Genomic DNA, 22363 nt, shown 5'->3' on the forward strand with positions numbered 1-22363 from the left:
TGTTTTTGAACCTGGCCATGTCTTTTTGGTCTTTTGTTCTTATATTTTATCTGCACTTGCTATGTGTTTGCAGCAGAGTAGATACATCAAAGTGTGAAACCACTACGCTCTCTTGACTGGAGGAAGTTCGTGACTAAATCACTAAAGATTCCTTTCAATTCTCCATTCAAAGACTGTCATCCACTGAGTGGGTCTTCATAGTGGTGATATACCTCTGTATTGGAGACAACATAACTGTATTCAGTATTTTTTTCCCAGAAGACTGTCTTGGAAATCTCCTTAGAGAAAATAGCAGCCCACTACCCCACAAGTTATTCCGTCTGCGGTCTCCCCAGCACATATCCCTCTCTGAAATTATCTTATTTATCTGTGCACACTTATTTGTCTCTCCCACTGGAATCTAAGCTCCGTGAGAACAGAAACTTTCTCTCTCATTTTTCTTTTGTGTTATCAACTCCTTTACGACATTGTCTGTCACACTGCAGACACTCAATGATGTTCTGATAAATTACTGAATCAGTAATTTATCAGTTCCGTGGTCGTGCTGAGAGAGGCCTGCTGCGTGGCCTCTCACAAGGCCTGGGAATCAGGTATTGGGCTGTAGCAGCTATGCAGAGTGGCCACTGTCGTCTGGTGCCCCCCTTCATTCATCAACACCAAATCATCAAGTGCCTGCTCGGGAACAGGCACTGACATCCGGGCATTTGTATCACACTCATTTCCTACAGCCCTCTTTCGTATGTTACCTCCTGTCTGGTGTCAGTCATTGGATTTCATAATAAATCTCAGAGATGAACAGAGCGGGTGGGTGATGCCTTTTAGTGGATGGAGTGGAGGCAGTGAGCTACCCACCTTGCTGCCTCACTGTGGTGGAGGCCAAAGCTTTGGGGATATGCCGGAGTTGGGCAAGGCCCTTCCTTGCAGAGCTTCTGCTCCAGTGGATGAGACAGACTCATGCTCTCTAAATAGTTAATCACTTCCTTACTGGAGAACAGCTTAGTTGTATTGCAAATTGATGTGACTATGAAAGGAAGCCTCCATATCCTCAATATTTCTTCTCGGGTGTGAACAGTCTCTGTAGCCTAAGGAAGCCACCATGGTTGGGGAGCCTTTCCAAGAGCCTTAGCTCTGTGTCCCATTCCTGATGGAGACATCCATGCTGGCATAGGCCCAGGAATCACAGGCTGAGCGTTCTGGAGCCTGTGCCTAGAGGAGGCATCCTGATGGTGGGTAGACATGCAGGAGCCTCCTCTTCTGCTGCCCCACTGGCCCCTAGTGAATGGCACTGGAAGAGGCTCACCACAGTTTTGCTTTTAAATGTCATCTTCTTGCTTGGCTGGGACTATTGGCCAATCAATGGCAGGTCCTGAGCCCTGGGAGATAGTCTGTACTGGCTGCTTCATTGTTCCAGATCATCTTCTCTTCTGATTGCACCAGGGATGGTTAATGGTTAAGTGCTGGCTGCTAAGGGCCCAGCACAGATTAGCTGTACTTGCATTCTTGGGACATTGCCTCAGTATCATGCTTTGAAAAATCCTGCAAGAAATCCCCAGCATTCAGTCTCACTGTTTGTATTTAGCTTTTCTAAAGTGTTGGCATTCCACCGGCATTCCAGAAACCTTCTTGGCATTTTTAGATATTCTACAGCCATCTTGGGAGCCAAAATACTACTCTTCTGCATTCTATAGGTAAGGAGAAAATAAGAAAAGGATGGCAACTTGCTCAAGCTTGCAGGCCCCTCAGTGGTTGAGCTGGTATTAGAACTCAGCTCTCAGGTGGTTAGCCTGTTGCCAGTCCCCACTGGCTTGGCCTTTCTCTGGGAGCAGTGTGGTCCTCTGAATCCAAGTCTTTCCTCAGGCGCTGTCATGTGGTCAGCTCTTCATTACTGACCCCGGTGATGGGCTTCAGAAAGGTTTTATGCCAGGGGAGTAGCATTGCCAAGGAAATGGGCTTTCAGAGACATCGATTCTTGTCCTAACCGCTAATTTTGAACAGTTCAAACCCATGTGCTGACACCATAGTGTGGTTAGAAGGAAGAAGCTCAGGGCTTGGAGTTACGCCGACTTAGGTGCATGGTCCCCTTCAGTCACTGACTAGCTTTGTGCTCTTGGTTGTGAGAATTAGGTGGCACAAGGAGCCTAGAGTGGTGCCTTAGGGCCCCGGCCCTAGCCTGGGGGCAGCTGGCTAGCAGCTGATGTTATTCCTGCATGCGAGCATCACGTGAGTTCTCAGAGCTCACGTGAGTTCTCAGAGCCCCCGGGGAGAGGCAGCCTTGGGGCCTTGTCCCAGAAAGGTCTTAAGAGGCTCCAGGGACATGGGTATCCCAGTGAGGAGGACGTGTGTTCCTGCTTTGCCATGATGTGTCCTTTTGTGGGGGCCTGCTGTGATCCTGCCTGTTTCTGTTGGGGTTTCCTTTAACCTTCTGTGCAGTCCTGTGGGATGGGCGCTGCTGTTGCAGTTTTATATATTATACCTGAGCAAGCTGAACTCGGTAGAATTAGGAAATTGTTTGAGGTCACCCAGCTAGTTAAGGGTGGGGCGGTTCCAGGTTACTTGCCCTGGTTAGCCAATCCCCTCAGCCCAACTGTAACCTTGGTGGGGGGCATGGTACTCAGCCGTGTGCACCAACAGTTCTGTTCATTCTCTGAGCATCAGACTGGTGAGTGAGCAGCTGTCCCTTCCAGCTCTGGGGTTCTGATACTGCTCACCTTTCAGATCCCTGACCCCCAAAGAGGGAGTTTACCTCACCAGAAGGGCATTTTGGCATTCCTGCCTCTTGAATGTTAGTTGTTGGCATGGTGTGGTGCCAGGTGTGAGGACTCTATGGCCAGAGAACAGCTCTGGCCCTTCCAGACTGTGTGGCTCGAGGCAATACAGCTTCCCTGGCAGGCCCTGCATCTGCTGAGCTTCAAACCCCAGCTCTTCCCTCGTAGCTATGAGCTTTGAGACAGTCACTTAGCCCTTCTGCTTCTTCCTTTATAATGGGGGCTCATCATAGTCCTACTTACCTTTTAGAGAAATTGTAAGGATCCAGTGAAAGAATCTGTGGGAAGCACTTGGAGCAGTACTTGGCACATCGTATGCATTCACTAAATGTTAGTGCTTTTCACCTGTGAAATGGTTCTAGCAATTTCCTACCTTGGAGGCATGTGGTGGAAATTAAACACCAGATATGTAAGCAGTCTGGCATATAGCATAGGCTTCAATTCACTATGGCTACCATTCTCATTGAGAATGGTGCTATGAGCAGTCATCCGTTGGTTTCTCCCTGCAGCCCCAGCGCAGCAGGCTGCTGCTAGCTAACATGGGCTTTGTTCTCTTCCAACTAGGCCAGGGAGCTGGAGAGCCGAGAGGCGGAGCTGAGACGCCGCGACACCTTCTACAAGGAGCAACTGGGGTGCATTGAGAAGAAGGTAAGTCTCCTGCCTGGCTCCCTTTTTCAGGGCCAGGTCCTAAAGGCGCCTGACCAGAATCCACCGCCACATGGGAAAAGGAGCCCGCAGGCTCCAGTGCCCATTCACCCCAGCAGCCAGCTCCCTGCAGACACACCCTCCTGCACACTGCAGCGAGCACCACACCCCCAACCTTTCATCAAGTTGCATTCACAGAGATAATTGGTTTTTAATTGGGCCGCTTTTTGTTGAATGTGGCTGGCTCTGCTATAGTTCAATTTTAGAAGAAATTCACTTCCACCACAGGGCGGTGCTGGGACCCAGTTTACCTTTCTCACTTTAGTTAAGCCGCATTGGGTAAAAATAATAACAACGTGAAGTCTTGCTATACAAATATATTAAGGTTGTATTACTGAATTTCTCCTGGGAGTTGGGAGATCAAAGTGCACCATGGCTACACACTCTCTGCTTTTCTAAGGATAAGCCTTTGAAATGAATGAGATTCAAAGACACACCATCTTTCCTTTTTTTAAGCCTACAATCACTCCTGAAAATTCTTTTGATAACTTGCTTACTTTTTGGGGGGGCTTAATTTGTTGATCATGACAGATTTTTCAAAGAAATGGCTTAAAATGTGGGAGAGAATGGTTGGGAGGTTGAAAAAATTGTTCTCCCTCATGCCTGAGACAGCATGCCAAGCAACCTGAGCCATCAGCTTATTGCAGGCAAATCTTCTAGAAACATTTGTCACGGTTTGGAGCTTTGAAATTGACAGTTTGCTAGAGGGGCCTGATTTCCATAGAGCTTTTCTCCTGTGGCACGCCACACTGGAGCCTGGCAGCAGCGTGCGTTTCTGGATTTCCAGGCAGTGGGGACAGGAGGGAGGTTCCTCCTGCTCCGTGGACACTCTCCTGTCCACCCCTGCAAGGGTTTAGGGGACGGCCAGAATTGTGATGTGGACGTGAAGCGCTCCGGTGACAGCCCGTAGCCCTGAGGGTCGGCACTGCACCCTGAGCCGCTTATAGAGGTGGCCCTTAACAAGCAAATGTTTCCTGGACAGCCTCCCGCCCAGGTTTGAGTGTAGCTGTAATGACAAGGGTTGTCATATGAGATCCTGGAAAAGGGTAAAAACGCCACGAGCCATAGCTCTAATTACCACAGTTGCCCATATGTTCACAGGCACAGATTTTTTTGTTCTGTGCGCGATTCTGCAGTCTCCTGCTGTGCTCCTCTGTACTTCGCTCTCTGGGTTTGGCTCCTAGAAGCATGTGTGCATGTGTCTGGGGTGGAAAGGAAGTAGCCTAACAGCCTTTTTCCTCCCCTAAAATCTGTCTTCCCCTTGTCACTGTCCTCTCTCATCTCTACTCTAGTTCTCCTTAAAACCAGTTCTCTGCTTTGTTGAAGGAAAGGAAATTCTCCTGGACGAGCCCTTCTTTCTCATCTATTCTTCCCCACTCAACATAAAGTCAAGTCTAGACTTCTTACAGATGCAGATATAGGCTTTTTTTTTTTAATGAGGTTTTCCTACATGATCGTGAACACTTATTGAATGCTTCCAGAAGGAGGTGCAAAAACATGATCTCCTTTTTGACTCTTAAACACTAGCATTTTGCTGGTGATAATGCAAAAAAGGAAAGCACTTCTAACATCCCAGGAACTGGAGGTGGTGAGGGAGACGGGGATGGAAGGAGCTGGAGAAGGGGGAGCAAAGAGGCTCGGTCGTAAGGCTTACTTGTATCTGTTTTGAAAAAGGTTTCCGATCCTCTCCATGGATGATTGTATTCCTGTAATGGCTGGGAAGATGGAAGACACAGCATCTGACAATCTCTTTTATTAGCTGTTGCTTTTATATAATTCTGGTTTCCTTTGTTGAAAACTCTCAGACCTTGACATTTTCAGCTCCTGTACACACAGCTTCAGGCCTTCCAGTCATCAAGTGCCTTTCCTTTTTTCCTTTTCCATTTCCTTTTGAGTTTAGAAATTGATGGTGGGAACCTGCTCAGGGGAAACTTGGAACAGCTGCTGAATCGTCGTCGACCACCTGAAATAGTTGGGTGTGTGGTCACAGGTGAGAGAAGGTTAGAATGGAGGAGGCAGAAGCCTGGGCTCATGGAGGCACCATGGTGTGTCCACCAGCCTCTCAGCTGGAACCCTGTTGCCTGTCTGTCTGTAGGATGCTGTGCTGGGCCAGCCTGTTGTGATTGGCAGGTAGGGAAAGCCTGCACAGAATTTAGACTCACTTTCGAGGGGGAGGAGACTTCTTGACTCTTTTGTACTGCAATATTTATTCCCTGGATGATGATTCTTGAGTGTGGAAATCATATTTTGTAGGGCTCCTATGCTTTATAATCGTGCTGAGTAATTGTTCCTCACGCCTACACTTCAACATCTAAGTGAGGGGTGTTTTTCCGTTTCACCGCAGAAACATCCCCATAGTGAGCTGCTGGGGATGCAGGGGCCTTGTGAGGGTCCTTTGGCACCTGCAAGCAAACCCCAGACATGGTGTTCACACACAAGTTGTGAAGCACAGGGCAGCATGGCTTAATGAGGGGCCTGGGCCCGCATGCAGCTCTGCATCATCGCTTTCTGCAGCTACTGTGCCTCTTCATGTCTCAGTTTCTTCATCTATAAAATGGAGATACTAATGCCTTGTGCGGGGAGTTGATGGGGGCAGTAGAGGGGGTAACGTCTGCAGAAGTGTTGTCGTATGCTAGGTGCCTAGCAAGTGCTGGCTCCACTCTCCAGCCTACAGTGGTGCTGCTGATTCTGTTTCAAATCATAATACTTCAGGTTTGGATTTAACGGCTGAGTGTGTGCACGTGCGCACACGTGTGTATGTGCTGGGATGGGTTTTATCTTCAAGGGTGGCCTGCTCTCCGGGATAGAGAAGCCTCCTCTCCTAGGCCTCACTGGGCTTTTTTCGGATGCCTGCCATGGCACCCATTGGTCCTTCAGTGTGTAGAGCAGTGTGGGGACCTTGTGGGTGTCTCTCACATGCCTGACAGTGTTAGAGAGCAAGGCCCTTTTCCATTTCCATTTGTTGGGCATATGGCCCGGGGCAGTGCAGCTCTCTACTGTAATGTGTGGCTGTCAGAGTCACGGCTGCTGAACCCCTTGCCGTCTTAACTGGTCTCCCAGAGCCTTTGCTCAGCTGCCACTTTGTGATTTCCTGTGGAAACAGAAGAACTAGGAGCGGGCTCCACCCACACCACACCTGGATTCAGCTATCAGGGTGCTAAGGGTGACTTGTGCTCCTTCAGAACCAGCACACTGTTGTCTTTTAGCAGAAACCTCGGTGCTGAGTGGCTCTGAACTAGACCCTGACAGCTGTTGAGATGAGCGCTCAGGCTGGCCAAGAGTGTGTCTTCTGCCCTCGGCCGTAGGGTCAAGTAGGGTGGGGGAGGATGAGCCAGCTTTGGAGTCCAGCAGACTTCAGTCCTAGTTCTGCTTCAGTAATTTAACAGCCTTATGACTCTGAGCAAGTTGTTTAAATTCCATAGCCTCAGTTTTCTTGTCTTTGAAATGGGAATTTTAAGACTAACCTGCCAATTGTTTTGGGGATGAGTGGTCATTTGCGTAAAAGTACCTGAGATGGAAGTATTCAATTCTCTTTCATGTTATTCCATTCTCTTTCCCCTTCTTTAATAAATGCATAGCCATTCAGTAATTCCACATTCATTTAATTTTGTTAAGTACCCAGAGATAGTTCAGACAGTAGTGGGTCCTGCCTCACAATACTCACGATCCAGTTTGGGAGGGGAGGGAGATGTTGAGGATTAGGACCCCAGTTGGGAGTGTGCATGAGAGCTGGCTTCCCGTGACCAGAGAACCTACCAGCTCTATAAAAATGGTCTCACTTTTGGGGCCGGCCCTGTGGCGCAAGCAGTTAAGTGTGTGTACTCCACTTCGGCGGCCCAGGGTTCCCCAGTTTGGAACCCCAGGCACGCACCGAAGCACTACTTGGCAAGCCATGCTGTGGCGGCGTCCCATATAAAGTGCAGGAAGATGGGCACGGATGTTAGCCCAGGGCCAGTCTTTCTCAGCAAAAAAAAAAAAAGAGGAGGATTGGCAAATGTTAGCACAGGGCTGATCTCCTCACCAAAAAAAAAAAAAAAAAAATGGTCTCACTGTTTCCAAACTCAGCAACTGCAAAGTAGGGAGGGCGTTTTTCGGGTCTAGCTTCAAAGACTGAGGCAGGGAGAAAGGGAGAAATTTGGAAATATGTGTGTTCTTTTCAGATTTGGGGTTATTTACCCCAGAATGTAAATCTCCCTTCTGCTCCTTTTGAGTGCACATACCATCCCAGCATTGATATGTGAGCAGTCAGCCCTTTCTCCTGTTTTTCTCTTTGCTTCTACTCAGATTTTCTTGAGGAACAACTGTCATGTGATCCTGCCAAGCCTGCAGCTTTCTCAGTGACAGCACTAAACAGCCCCCTGCCTGGTGTCCCTGGGGGTGTCACTTGGAGCCTGTTTAGGAAAACATGAGCTGCTCTAGGGTTCAGAGGAAGCGGAGTTAAATATGGGAAATTCTACTTCACAGGAGAAGGTGGCCCACTGGTCAGGAACATGTGAAAAGGGCCCAGCCTCACCTACGTTGGGAAAATGCAGTTACAGCCACAGGCAATGCCAGGACCTACTCAGTAGAATGGCTAACATGGGAACGATGGACACCACAAGTGCTGTGGTTTAACCCAGGGTCTCAAACACTGCTGGCAGGGGTGTCAATTGGCAAAGCCACCTTGGAAAACTGTTATCCAGTATCTGTTGAAGCTACACGGAGGTATACCCTTTGACCTGGCAGTTGTATCCCCAACAGAAATGTGTCCCTAGGGTCACCAAGAGAAAAGCCATAGGATTTTCATTGCTGCAGCATTCATGATAGCCCCGAACTGTCAACAGTAGAATAGATAAACATGGTAGTTGTCACAGCAGAAGCCCATACAGGAACGAGAATGAACAAGCGGCAGCCACGGGCAATGATGTGGGTGACTCTCACCAAAAGAACACTAAGCAAAAGGGCCAGACATACAGGGGCACGTGCACATTGGATGGGTCCATTTATACAAAGTTCAAACAGAGTGAAACTAATCCGTAGTGTTAGAAAGTGGGATAATGGTTCCCCTTGGGGGAGCAGTGACTAAGCGGACATGTGTGCAGGGGCCTGGGGTGGGGGGTAAGGTTCCCTTTCCTGATGTGGCTGCTAGTTACACAGGTGTGTTCAGTGGTGAGAATTCATCAAACTGTGCTCGGAGGGTTTTCCACTTCTCTGTCAGTGTGTGTTATACTTAATAAAAAGTCAGATGCAGCTAAGGAAGGCAAGGCCTGCCCTCAGGCATCAGCAGCATCACCCGCCACTCCCCTAGGACCTGTGTCCCTGTCTTGTGTTCTAGCACTTACTGTATACCATCTGGTGGCTGCTGGCATCTGTGGCTTTCTCCTCTTCCAAACTGTGAAGATTGGGGAGTTCCAAGTCCTTGCTGCTCTGATTCATCAGGGATGATTCATCGTCAAGGGCTGGGGATGCAAGGTCTGGCATAGAATAGGTGCTCAGTAAATGTTTGCAAGAATAAAGAAAGGTAAGTGTGTATACGCTAGCAGGAAACAATGATGCAGTGGGGGTTCCAGGAGGAGAAGGAAGGAGCTTTTGCGGAGAAGGCTTTGTGGTGGAATCTGTGTTTGGAGAATGAGCAGGATACACTGGTCAGCCCATGGGCAGGGCATAGAGAAAGGGGGTCTTCTGGATGGAAACCTCAGCTGAGGTGCTCCAAGTAATGTTTGGCAGTAGATGGTAAAGCTGTAAAAATAAAGTCAGGGTCTGTGAGGGGCTTTGGATGACTGGCTGACAAGAGTGGCCTTCCTTTAGGATAATGTTGGGAGTTCTTGAAGCTGAAAAGAGATTTGAGCTTGAATGTTCAGAAGAATAATGGTGCCATTAGAGAAAGAGAAAAATTCAAGTGAGCCGCTACCCTTGGAGAAGGTCACCAGTTTAATTGTAGACACGCACAGATGAAGTGGAGATGACCGACAGGTGATTGAAAAGTGTCAGACGTAGAATTCTGTGTCTTACAAGATGACAGCCACTACAATTTTATGAACATATGCTATGTGCCAGGCTCTTTTACAGAAGTTATTGCTAATCCTTGCAGCAGCCCTGCAAGATGGATTATATTACACATTTTACAAATGAAGAAACTGGAAATCAAGTTAAACAAGCTGCCAGAAGCCATGCAGCTGACAGATGAAGTCAGAGCTCCAAAGTCTCTGCTCTTTCCACCACACCATGCTGCCTCCCAGATCAGCTCAGGAAGAAGAGCTTCAAGAGAATGTGGTCAACAGTGCCAAATGCTACAGGTCAGAGAGGATTAGAATTGAGAAGAGGCCTCTTCATTGCCTTCTGAAGGACATGTGGGCGTGTGAGTTATGTTGAGGGAGCCTTTTCAGGACTGCAGTGGAGACTGAAGCTGGGTTACATGTAGAGTTAGGGCCCTTGGTGAATGCAGGAAGTGGAGGAAACACGTACGGACCACTCTTTCAAGAATTTCATCAAAGAGGGAACATTGGTAGTTTAAGAGGGAGCAACTTGAGCATATTTATGGGAGGAGAATTCATAACGTGTCTCTGAGAAGGGGTCTGGTGGAAGCCAGGTCCCAAAGGTGATCAGAGGGCACGCAGTGGGAAGGGCTGCCTTTATCCGGGAGGAGCGTTCTCAGAGGAGTCGCCCTCTGGCTCGAGAGGTGGAGTGATTTCCAGCTGCGTGGTAAGTGAGTAGTGTGTCTTATTGGAAGAACTGCTGACCGCCAACCGCTCTGAGTGGCCAGCAGACATTTTTTCTGTGTATGGGGAGGCTTGCTTTGTGTCAGGCCCAAAGTTGGTACCAGAGAGTCAGAGAGGGGCTTGCCATTTAGGATGCAAGACTGAGACATGGCAAGTATTCCCAGTGTGACGCACCTGTAGAGAGAAGCCACCAGAGCAGGGGGAATTCAGAGGAGGAGAAAGATAACGGTGACCTGAAAACAGTACAGCAAGAAATTGGCCTGAGTGGGAAAGGCGCGCACCTCCTGGTCATTGTGGGGAGCAGTTCTTTACCTGCTGAGCTGGCTGGTCTGAGCCCAAAAGACTTCTGAAGATTATTGAGTCTAGAAGTTCTTCACCAGGTGAGCTAAGAAGCTTGCCTGCACACCAGCCACCCTACTAGTACCACTTTTTGGGAATGGTACCGTTTTGTACGTCCTCAACAGTGTACTGAAAGTGATAAGTGAAAGAGCATATTGCTTAGAGATTTAGGGTGGCCTTTTTTAGCAAGAATGGGCTTTTTATACTTATGCTGGTGGGACCCTGGGCCTTTGATAAATATGATCAGTGAGATGGGAAGAAACGAAGAAATTGAGAACCGTTGATCCAATCCAGTTCTTTTCACAGATAAGAACACGACCCTAAGGCAGTCTAAGTGGTTTGGGAATCACTTCATATAGCGGTAGGCTCTGGGTTTTTAGATCTAGAGGGACCTGGGTTTGAATTACAACTTCACCACCTACTGGCTTTATAGGCTTGATCAAGTCATTTAAGACCGTGGGTCTTGGGAGTCTTCATCTTTACAAGGAGGGCAGTAATAATTAAATTTTCAAGATAATAAAGGACATAACATAGAACCCTAGACTGTTGTAATACATTGTACTATAAATGGTAGATGCCATTCCTATTACCAGCCAGATATAACAATATAACTGCTGTTTTTCTCATTGTCCTCAGAGGTGACACAGCTAGTTAATAGTATAATCAGAACCCTAGTTCCTTGCAGCTCTGTCCAGTAGTCTTATAGTTTTTCCACTATAGGGTGAGAGTGGTGGTTAATCACAGGCTCTGAAGTTAGATGCTTTTAAATCTTGGCTTCCATCACCACCACCACCACCACCACCACCTCCACAACCATTACCTCCACCACCTCCACCTCTACCTCCACCTCCACCACCTCCACCACCTCTTCCACCTCCACCACCCTTACCTCCATCACCATCAACTGCACCACCACCTCCACCACCTCCACCTCCACCTCCACATCCACCTCTACCTCTATCTCCTCTACCTCCATCACAACCATCACCACCACACCTTCCACCTCCACCACCATCACCTCCACCACCATCAACTCCACCACCACCTCCACCATCACCTCCACCTCTATCTCCTCTACCTCCATCACCACCACACCTTCCACCTCCACCACCCTTACCTCCATCACCATCAACTCCACCACCACCTCCACTACCTCCATCACCTCCACCATCACCTCTACTTCTATCTCCTCTACCTCCATCACAACCATCACCGCCACACCTTCCACCTCTACCACCATCACCTCCACCACCATCAACTCCACCACCACCTCCACCACCTCCACCATCACCTCTCCCTTTATCTCCTCTACCTCCATCACAGCCATCACCACCACACCTTCCACCTCCACCACCATCACCTCCACCACCATCAACTCCACCACCACCTCTACCACCTCCACCATCACCTCTCCCTTTATCTCCTCTACCTCCATCACAGCCATCACCACCACACCTTCCACCTCCACCACCCTTACCTCCATCACCATCAACTCCACCACCACCTCCACCACCTCCACCATCACCTCTACCTCTGTCTCCTCTACCTCCATCACAACCATCACCACCACACCTTCCACCTCCACCACCATCAACTCCACCACCACCTCCACCACCTCCACCATCACCTCTACCTCTGTCTCCTCTACCTCCATCACAACCGTCACTACCACACCTTCCACCTCCACCACCATCAACTCCACCACCACCTCCACCATCACTTCTACCTCTGTCTCCTCTACCTCCATCACAACCGTCACTACCACACCTTCCACCTCCACCACCATCACCTCCCACCACCATCAACTGCACCACCACCTCCACCATCACCTCTACCTCTGTCTCCTCTACCTCCATCACAGCCATCACCACCACACCTTCCACCTCCACCACCCTTACCTCCATCACCATCAACTCCACCACCACCATCACCTCCACTACCTCCACCTCCACCACCACCACCTTCACCTTCACCTCCACCTCCTCTACCTCCACCTCCACCTCCACATCATCCCACCTTCCCCGCATCTATTCTGTGCATTGCTTCTGGTATTTTTTCTAAAGATCTGTTTCTTTACCTCGTAGTCTCATCTCATACTTTGCAGAAATCTTCTTGTTTATCTTACAGTAACCTCCGAGGTGAGGAGGGAGCAGAGACTACTCCCTCTGTTACACATTTGGAGAGTCTGTGGCTTTCCTGGGCCTTGTGGCCAGGCATCCCTGGGATAGATGTGTGAGCCAGGGACCTCACTGAACTGGTGGTACACCTCCTCTTTGCTAGACACAGTACCTAAGTTATGTCACTTGGGTTTTGTGGCAGTGAGGGTCAGGAGTGGGGGGAGGAGTGTTTATCACAAATGAACATGAGGACACTCAGAGAGGTTAAGGAATGGCATAAGGTGGTTTCACAGACATTAAACCTCAGATCCAAGATTTGGACAGGTCTTTCTGAATCCATGTCTGTAAAATAGGAGTAACAGTAGTTCCTATCTCATAGGGTAGTTTTGAGAATTAAATGAATTGATACAATATTGCTAACAAACCTCTCTCTGTCTCCAAAGCTGGTTTTCTTGGTGCTCAGTAGCCGATATTTGCTGAGTGCTCCCCATGTGCAAAGCACTGGCCAAGCACCTTACCTGGACTGCCTCCTTTGACCTTCACAATGACCCAGGGAGCTGGGTGATAAAATGACAACTGACTTCATTTGAGTCCTTGCTGTGAAAGTGCCAGGTGTGTCCTAAGTGCATTTCATGTACTAATTCATTACATCATCAAAATAGTCCTGTGAGGGAGGAGCTGTCGTCATCCCCATTTTACAGATAAAGAAATGGGCTTTGAAATTGGCGGCAGTTGTCACGTGAGTGATTTGGGATCATAAGGAGCAGTCAGAGTTTAGTGCCCATAGGCCCTGGCCAGCTAAATTCAGGGGATCAGTTGTTCATCAGTTGACCACACTGGTCATCTACTCAGAGTATTGTTTGAATCTGTATTAAAATGACCTACAGTGGAATTTACTCTAAGTAGAACAGTACAGTAGTACAATGAACCTCTCTGTCTCTATCCCCCAGACTTAACAATTTTGCCACATTCGCTCATATCTCTCCCTTGTTTCTCCTTTGTTCTTTGCATAAGTACTTTACAGCAAAACCCAGTAACCATGACATTTCCCCCTACATACTTCAATATGCATCTCTAAAAAGTATGGACATTTTCTTTTATAACTACAATATTGTTATCTTGCCTCAGAGAATTAACATTGATTTCACCAAAATATATTTTTCAGGGTTTTTGTTTGTTTGCTTGTTTCTGGTATAAGTCAGGATCCAGCAGAATCACCATGCTGCAGTTGGTTCTTAGGCTGTCAAGTCTCTCATCACCTAGAACAGACCCTATTCCTTTTTTGTCTGCCGACGACTTATTACAAAAACTCCTTAGGTTCTTTTTGCCTTATTTCTCCTTCATTGTATTGACCCTGGTCCAGAGAAGTGAAGATAAGTGGTGCGGGGAAAGCTAACTATATACCGTGTTAGGAGAGGTGACATGATCATGCAAGGCCAAGGGCTAATCTCAGTGGTTAAGGTGCTGTTCACTACTGCTGATTTGTGTCATTCCCTCCATTACTGTGGTAGGGTCCTTTTAAGCACAGGCTCAATCAGTATCTCCTCTTGAAGTGGTTTCTACCATTCCTGGCAGCAGCTGCATTAACATGCAGCGTTTCCCGCTCCAGGGTTATTGTCTGTTGGTTTTCCCCAGCACATTAAGCCTTCTAAATAGGTACTTATGGGTTGAAGAGCCAGAAGTGCCTGTCCATCATGTATACAGGTTACTACCTATCCCTGCTGGAAGAGACCCAGTTAAACGAATAATTTTAATAGGTACTCTGTGGCCTGTTCCTTTCCTTGCCTTCTCAGCTCCTCCCTTCCCAGCCTCTGTCATCTCGATTGGACTTGGTGAATTCCCTTGGGCCTTTCCTTCATCCCTGGACCATGGTGGTGGTGTGATGCTGATTAGGGAATTCGAGATTACCCTTTGGCCTCTCTCCTCTGGTGCTCTCCCACCCCACGGCACTGGTGACCAAGTCTTGTCGAGGTCATTGAGCTAATAGCTCCTATTCTTCTTTTGTCCTCTCTCCACAATGGCCGCCCCTTGCTCATCTCTCTTTTGAAGTGAAGCTGTCACCTCCCCACTGGTGTCCACGTGTTGCAGGAGGACTCTTTCTGAAGCCCATTAATGACTTCCCACTGCATTCACGAGAAATCTGGGTTTCCTCAGCCTGGCCTGCAGGGCTCGGTGATCTATCTGAGTCTTGCCTGTGTGGCCAGCCCTTCTCCAGCCACACCTGGCATGTTCTCGGTCTCACGGCCTCTCCCTCGACATTAGGATCACCCTGGAGGCCTTCTCTGACCACTTCCAGCTGCCCCCTCTGTGCAGGGCTGCCACATCACCTAACTCACTGTTTTGCCCCAGAGTGAGTTTGGTGCCTAGTGGATGCCTGACAGGGCGCCTCAGCAGTCAGGACAGATGACAGCACAGAGCAGCCTGCAGCAGAGTCTGGGTGAGATGCATGGAAGTAGATGGAGGTGCATGTTGCTTGGTGCCAGCAGGGGAGCCAGGACCTCTCTGCCCTAGAAATTCTGTCTTGGTGCTGGTCATCATGGGAATTATCCAGCCATCTCTTTGGAGCTTATCCAGTCATGGGGCAGCATTGCCTTTTTAAAAAAATTGCTTATATTTATTTCTTAAGTAACACATGTTCACAGTAGAAAAAACAAAAATTGCAGATCAGCCCAAAGAATAAAATTGAATTTGCCAAATCAACTCCCCACCTAGAGTGGTAAACATTGTTAACATATTGGTAAACACTGGCCAGACCTGTTTCTGTTGTGGTAATATTGGTTATGTTATAATATTTGCAAAAAATGGGATCATAACCATCCATGCCGTTTGGTAACTTTTTAAAAACATGAGCCTTCTTTCCACATCAAATCTGTTTCTACACTTTATTAGTTGTATACTGTTCCTTCTTATGAATGTGCCATAAGTTACTGTACCAGTTCCTTATCGTTGCACTGTTAAGTTGCTTTAGGCTTTTCCTATTAGAAAAAAAGGCAGGAGGTCTTTGACCAGCTTTGTAGCTACCTGAACTCAATTATTTTCTTAGGAAAAGTATTTAGAATTACAATGGCTGGGCCATAGATTGTGTCCATCCTTCAGGCCTGTGGTTACACCTTGCCAGGTTGCTGTGCAGTAGAGGTTGTGACAGTTCACACTTCCCTCCAGCAGTATATGACAGTGCCGGGTTCCCTTCCTTTCATCAATATCGGCTCTTTTCTTTTTCATATTTAAAATTAGTTACAAATGTAATGCATGTTTGCGAGAAGTTAAGCACTATGAAAGCACACAAAGTGTGGCCCCGACTCTCCAAAAGGAATGCTGGTAGGTGTGCTTCCAGCCAACCCCTGTGAACCTCGGCCTTATTTGTGAGGAACACAGCCATGGTTTGTTTTTTACAGATGAGGTTATAGTTTATTCTTTCCTAACTTGCATCTTGCACCTAACAGTACGTCTTGGACAACTTTGTGCATCAGTTCTCTTTGCACATCGGATCTACCTTGCTCCTTTTCATGACTGCATGATGGAAATTACCATTATTTATTTAACCATTTTCCTGTTAATGGACATTTAGGATTATTTTCAGTCTTTTATATTGAATTTTACAATGAATACATCCAAGTTTCTCTGAAGAAATATATACCAACAAAAAGGGTTTGCGAATTCACCCCCACACCTGTGCCATCACAACCTTTTATCAGCCTTTAAAATTTTGCATTTCTTGGGGTCAGCCCCGTGGTGTAGTGGTTAAGTTCATATGCTCTGCTTTGGCGGCCCCAGGGTTTGTGGGTTCAGACCCCGGGCACGGACCTACGCACTGTTCATCAACCCATCCTATGGTGGCATCCCACAAAACAAAATAGAGGGAAGATTGGCAACAGATCTTGGCTGAAGGCCAATCTTCCTCACCTCCGCCCCCCAGAAAAGAAATTTTGCATTTCCTTAAGTGTTAATATTAAGTTAATATTAACTTAATATTATTTTTCATTAACTTCATTAATTTCATTAATTTCATATTAAGTGTTAATATGAAAAGGCTGAGCATCTTTTCATAAGCTTATTGGCCTCTTGTAATTCTTTTGAGAACTGCCTCTTGCAATCATTTACCCATTTTCCTATTAGATGGTTTGTCCTTTTTTTACTGATTTATAGGACTTCTTTATATAATACGGATATTAACTGCTAATTGTTATATTTATTGTAAATGTCTTTTCCTGGTCTATTTGTTTTAACTTTGTAGATATAGCTTTTGGCATTTAGGTATTTAAGATCTGTGTGTTTTATAAGTTTAAAAGCTCCCTCCCCCATTTTCATTTATTTTTGTTTGTCAATTTGATGGGCAAAAAAATGGTCTTTTGAATTTGTACGTTTTTATTACTAATTGAGTGATTGTGTTCATTTTGGTTTATGAAACCCTGTTCATCCACTGTGCTTACTGTCAGAATCTCCCCTCTGAAGGGACTCCTACATGATGCAGGATGTTTTCCTTCTGTCTCCCCAGCTGATGATTATTTGGCCACTGACTGGACACCCGCAGGTTGGAAAAGCACAGGATTTGGGTTCATATCTGGGTCTGACTCCTTACCTCAGCTCTGGCCAACTGTGACCTTAGGCAAATTAGTTAGCTTTTCTGAGCCTAGATGCCTTCTTCTTTAGGGATTAATAACAGCGACCTTATTGGATTGTTGCCAAGGACTGTGAACATGCCTATCGCCATGTGTGTAGATGTCCGGTCATGTTCCTTCCTCCTGGGTAGTCCCTCCCCTTGATGGACAACTGCAGTTGCTCCTTGTGTAGAAGTCAGCTCAGGCTCCCTGCATGTGACCATGACCTGCTGGTTCTGCTTCCACCCTGAGGAGTAACAGCTGTTCCAGAGCCGCAGAAGAGAAGCCTGTGTGGTGCGTCAGTGAGGTGAAGGTTAACCAACCCCCTTCCTCCCGTCCTTCTCCAGTTAAACTCTTATCTCCAGTGCTCTCAGGCACTCCTCACAGGAAGTAATCTCCCAATTTACTTTTGGTAGATTTTAGTTTGTCCCTGTCCCCACAGGCACCTGCATCTGAAGCCAGCAGATGGGAGTGATTTGGATGGGGCAGATGGGGCTGTGCCATCGCCCTCCCTGGTCCTTCTGTGGGGACATTCCTGCCCTGGCAGGGCTGCTGGAGCCGCCTTTGGTTAGCTCCTGTGGGTTGCCTTTCTGTACACTGCTGGGAAGCCACATTCCCTCTGTTCTGCATGCGTATGGCCAGGGTTTTTGGACCCAAGCACAGGGCCTTCCGTAATCAGGTCCCTGTTCGTTTTCATCTCATTGGATGGACAGGGCTGTTGTTTAGCTTTTCAAGATAGGTTTTGATTCTGATTCTGTTATCCATCCTACATATTTGCTCTCCCTCTGAGCTTCATGTCACTTGCACATTTGATCTGCATACCTCTCCCTCCTCCAGTCATCCATAATGGTGCCGAGCGGGAAGGGAGATGCCACACTCTGTGGTCAAGCCATCAGTCCTCCCTCTTGAGCTTCCCCAGAATGAGAGCACTGCTTCAGCAGCGTTCTGATTGTCAGGCCCACCCAAACAGCACAGCTGTGGGACAGACTATTGCTATGCAGTGTCCCATCCCTTCAGGTGGTGTCCCTATCACTCCAGGCAGTGTCCCCATCATTTTATGACAAAAGCGGGGCAGTGGGTCTGATTTGGTTTCCATCTGCCTGGGTGCCTTCTCATGGCCACACTTCTGGTTCTAAGTCCTTAGACCATAGAATTCTGAAGGGATCTGTGTCTGGGTCGCCAAGGTGTAGTTTGCAAAATCCACCTTTTCTCCGCTTTGCTAAATTGGACATTGTCTTGTCTTGGGCATCTTCCCATTTTCTCTGAATTCTTGAGATTGCCAGCAATGAGCAAATCTCTTCTGTAAGATAATTCAGAGCTGCGATGTGATTCATCTGGATCAGGAGATGTGACTTCATTTAGTGTGACTAGATGTTCTCTCACAATCTCTCCCGACTTGCATTTCAATTCCCTCATATCAGTGTTTGATTCAACCTTTTCGGTCTGGAGATTGTCCTCCTTGATAGAAAATGGGAGTTTAGTGGTTCTTTCTCTCCGTTGTCTGTTAGCTGAGCACCTTTCACCCCAGAATGGGCCTATCCCTTCTTGTTCCTATTGCTCCTACTCCAACTTTAAAAGCCTTTTTTTTTTGTCTTTAGCATTTTCCAAACAGCTCAGCTTGCCTGGACCTCAGCTCACCTGACCTATTCTTACAGGCCTGGGCCACTCCTTAGTGTTCCAGTTGGTTCCCCACCCTTCCTGCCCTCTGTTAGATGTGGTGCTTCCGTGAAAGCCCCCTCCACAGCTCCTTGAGACCCACTAGGTCAGGGACTTGCAGGGGTGTCCCTCCCAGCAGCACATGGCAGAAGTCACCTCTGCACTCTTTGAACCGTAGCTCTCCCTCCCGCAGAAGATCCAACACGCCTTTCGAGGGAGCCTGGGAGCAGCAGGCCGGGACACACCGTGATTGCGAGGTGCGCTGGGGCTGAGGACAACTCGCCACCCTCCTTCCCCTTATGAAGATCATTCATTATTGTATTTGTCAGAAATGTGTCTTTAAAGACTCTTATTGCTTTTAAGCTGTCCTCTCATCACAGAGCAGAGGCTTTTGATGGGCAATTTTGCCCTCCAGAGGATGTTCAGTGACGTCTGGAGGCATACTGGCTGTCATGACTGGGGAGGGTGCTGTTGGTGTCTAGTGGGTAGAGGTCAGGGATGCTGCTGTACATTCTGCCATGCCCGGGATGGCCCCACAACAAGGAATTACCAGCACCGGATGTCAGTAGTGCTGAGGTTGGGAGACCCCATTGTAGAGTAACTTTGTAGGCCTCATCATCACCCGAGGTCTCTGTTCACAATTGCAGATCTCCTCTGAGAGTCCTAGGCCAGGTGGGGGCCCACGGATCAGCAGTTTAACGAGTGCACACAGGTGATTGTAACCATTTGAGAAACACTGTTTTAGAATCTTGGGTAAGAACCTGGAATTCCTCGGACTCCTTTTCCCAGTGTAAGGGCCCCAGGCACTGTCATGTTTAGACTCTCCCTTTCCTGAGCTGTTAGGAACTCTGAGATCACATTGTGCTTTCTCCTCCCAGGAGCCAGACTTAGGTCCAGCACCTTCTTTCTTGGGAGAGCCCAGATTTTCATCCCTGCTTTCTAAAACCTAGAGGCCAAATGAGACATCCTTCAGGTGGGTAATAGTTGAGGATGCTGCCCTGTCACCCCTGACTGTTTCCCAGGCTGTGATCTGCTTGAGGAGGGATGATGCTAATTTCCCACTCAGTCCTCACTCAGCTCCTCTCTCCTTGAGTCGAAGGCCCGTGATGTGGTAGCTTGTATGTACTCTCAGACTAGGCATGTATTTTCTTGACAAGAGCTACTATCCCTCTACCTTCTAGTTGGGGCTGTGGGGGAAGTCCATAATCCTGGGCAGCTGTTATTGCCGCTTCCTGGGACACAGCTGGTCGTAAATAGCCATGGTCACATGAGCACTTTTGTGTATTTCTGCTAGCCTTTTCCCATCATACTGAACATCACGGGTTGTAAAGCATTTTAGGATGCAGAGCATTTAGGATGTTTAGAGGCTGAATGGAGGCTCCACAGCCCTGTCGTCTTCTCTAGTAAGAAACCGTGCTGGAGCTGCTACAAAGCTCTTCTTGTGTTGCCTGAACGAGACCTGGTGATTGCCCAAGTGCATTAAGTACAAGGTTTGTCCGTTTTTCTCTCTCTCTCCTGAAGCCCTCTCCCTGCCTTGCTTCATTTGTTCGTTCTTTCAAGTCCATTATTCACTGCCTGCCTCACCGATATCCCCAGCACTGTTGGCGGTGTGAGAGTTGAGGAGGGAAGACTTCATTGTCTGAGGTCAGAGAGACCCCGAGCACCTTAGCGCCTGTCCTCCCCTAGTGCAGTTGCTTCAGGGCTGCAAGACGCCAGTTCAGCCGAGGGCCGGTTCAGGTTGGTCAGCCAAAGGAACCTCATCCACAGTGCTGGGTCTGGCTGGAGCACAACGATAAGAACTTCTGGTTGTCCATGCCACTTCATGGGCCTCTGCTGCAGTCCCTGGCAGCCATCACCGCCAAGCGGGTGGGGTGGCTTCTCCCAGAGAGCCGTGGCCTCGCTGCTCTCTTACACCAGCTTTCAGGTGACCGTCTGCAGCTGCCGTTTGTTGAGTGCCTGAGAACCAGGCCCTTCCCCTGAGGCTTTATCTGCACTCACACAGGTCTTGTGAGGGGGTGCAGCCATTCCCTTTGGACAGTTGAGGACTTGGGACCTCAGGGACTCTGAGTAGCTCGTGCGAGGCCACTGAGCCTCAGATGTGGTGGAAGTGGGATTTACATCTGGGCTGGCTGATTGCAGAATCTTTAGTCCGGCCTCCACTGGTGAAGCTGTGATTTGTTTCTCTTCTCAAAGGACAGGCAGATACTACAGAAACGGATTGACCACAGCCCATCAGAAGCAGCCATGTTGCCCTGCCTATTCTTTGTCCAGACTGTGTCCCCTCTAGACAATCTGGTACCGTGTCCTGCACTTATGAAGTACTTGTCCAAGGAACTCGTAGATGCTCTGGACCGTCCTTGTCCAGGCAGCCTGTGGAATTAAGCTCTATGGTTTGCATTACCAGTTGCTGTAGGTGTAGTGTTTACCTACGGCTTTGTTCCCTGCTCTCAGGATCAATGAAAGTGTTCATAGTAAAGTCGAACCTGGAAGAAGCCTTAGAAACAAGAGTGGGTCAGTGATTCAGGAGGAAAAAGTCACAAAGTCAAGGGTAAGGAAGCTTGTGCAGTGTGCCAAGAGCACAGGATGGGCCAGGTGGGCCTGGCTGGTGGTGGGGGCTGCCAAGAGCTGTGCGAGGCCACACATGGCAGCAGTTCCACGTGGAGGGCCCACCATCACCTCAGAGTGTACGTCTCCACACAGTCCACCATCTCCCCCAGTGAAAGGCCCCACTCGCCCCCACATTGGAGAAGTCAACGTCTGCTGGGCTCTTTCCTCTCCTCGTTCCTGTACTTCTACATGCAGTCCATTCCCATGCTTCCTAAATAGTTGAGAACTGTCTTCTCTTCTCCATCCCCACTGCCCACTGCCCTGTTATCTGTCACCCAGATGGGAGCAGTCTTCTCTAATGGTCTCCTTGCCCTTGGTGGCAGTCCCCGTAGACCAGATTTCTCATTGCCACAAACTGACCCTACCAGTCCCTTGCTCAGAAGGATGGTCCCCATCCTTAACAATCTGAACGTCTCATCCCGGGCACTCAGCCCCTGCCATCTGCTCACCGTGCCCACAGCCCCACCTCACACTCTCCCACCTGCAGAACTGGCTGCTTCTGCTTTGGGGTACATTCGTTGCTTCTTCTCTGGCCTTGTCTGAAATGTGATTCCCCCACCCTGTCCTGTACTTCACCTGGTCAGTTCCTGCATCCCCTTTAAGACTCAGCTCAGCCATTCTCTGGATCCTCCTGGTAGAGCTCTGTGTTTCCTAGCCTGTGTTGGCCGCCACATCCTGACATTGGTCAATCTCTTGCCCTAATTTGAGCTCCAGGTCAGGAAGTGAGTCTTACTCACACACCACAGCACCAGATATCCAGAATCCAGAGCAGAGTAAAGGGGGAGGAGATGGGCACTCTGTGGAACAAAACCCCCCTCCCCCCAGCCCACAATGAGGCAGTGCCTGTAGGCTCCCTTCAGAGGGAAGGCCTTGCCTTC

The 22363-nt window shown here is 48.4% G+C and overlaps 1 protein-coding gene across 3 annotated transcripts in view; it reads left to right on the forward strand.

Moving 5' to 3' along the window:
- The window catches only part of CHCHD6 (coiled-coil-helix-coiled-coil-helix domain containing 6), a 268755-nt gene that overhangs the window by 142232 nt on the left and 104160 nt on the right, over positions 1-22363 (forward strand). For all 3 annotated transcript variants that reach the window (XM_058566791.1, XM_058566804.1, XM_058566801.1), the window contains one exon: positions 3330-3413. In XM_058566791.1, the coding sequence (XP_058422774.1) occupies positions 3330-3413 (84 nt within the window). The remainder of the gene's footprint in view (positions 1-3329; positions 3414-22363) is intronic.

The sequence above is a fragment of the Diceros bicornis genome, chromosome 2 (assembly GCF_020826845.1).
Source record: "Diceros bicornis minor isolate mBicDic1 chromosome 2, mDicBic1.mat.cur, whole genome shotgun sequence".
Lineage (NCBI taxonomy): Eukaryota > Metazoa > Chordata > Mammalia > Perissodactyla > Rhinocerotidae > Diceros > Diceros bicornis.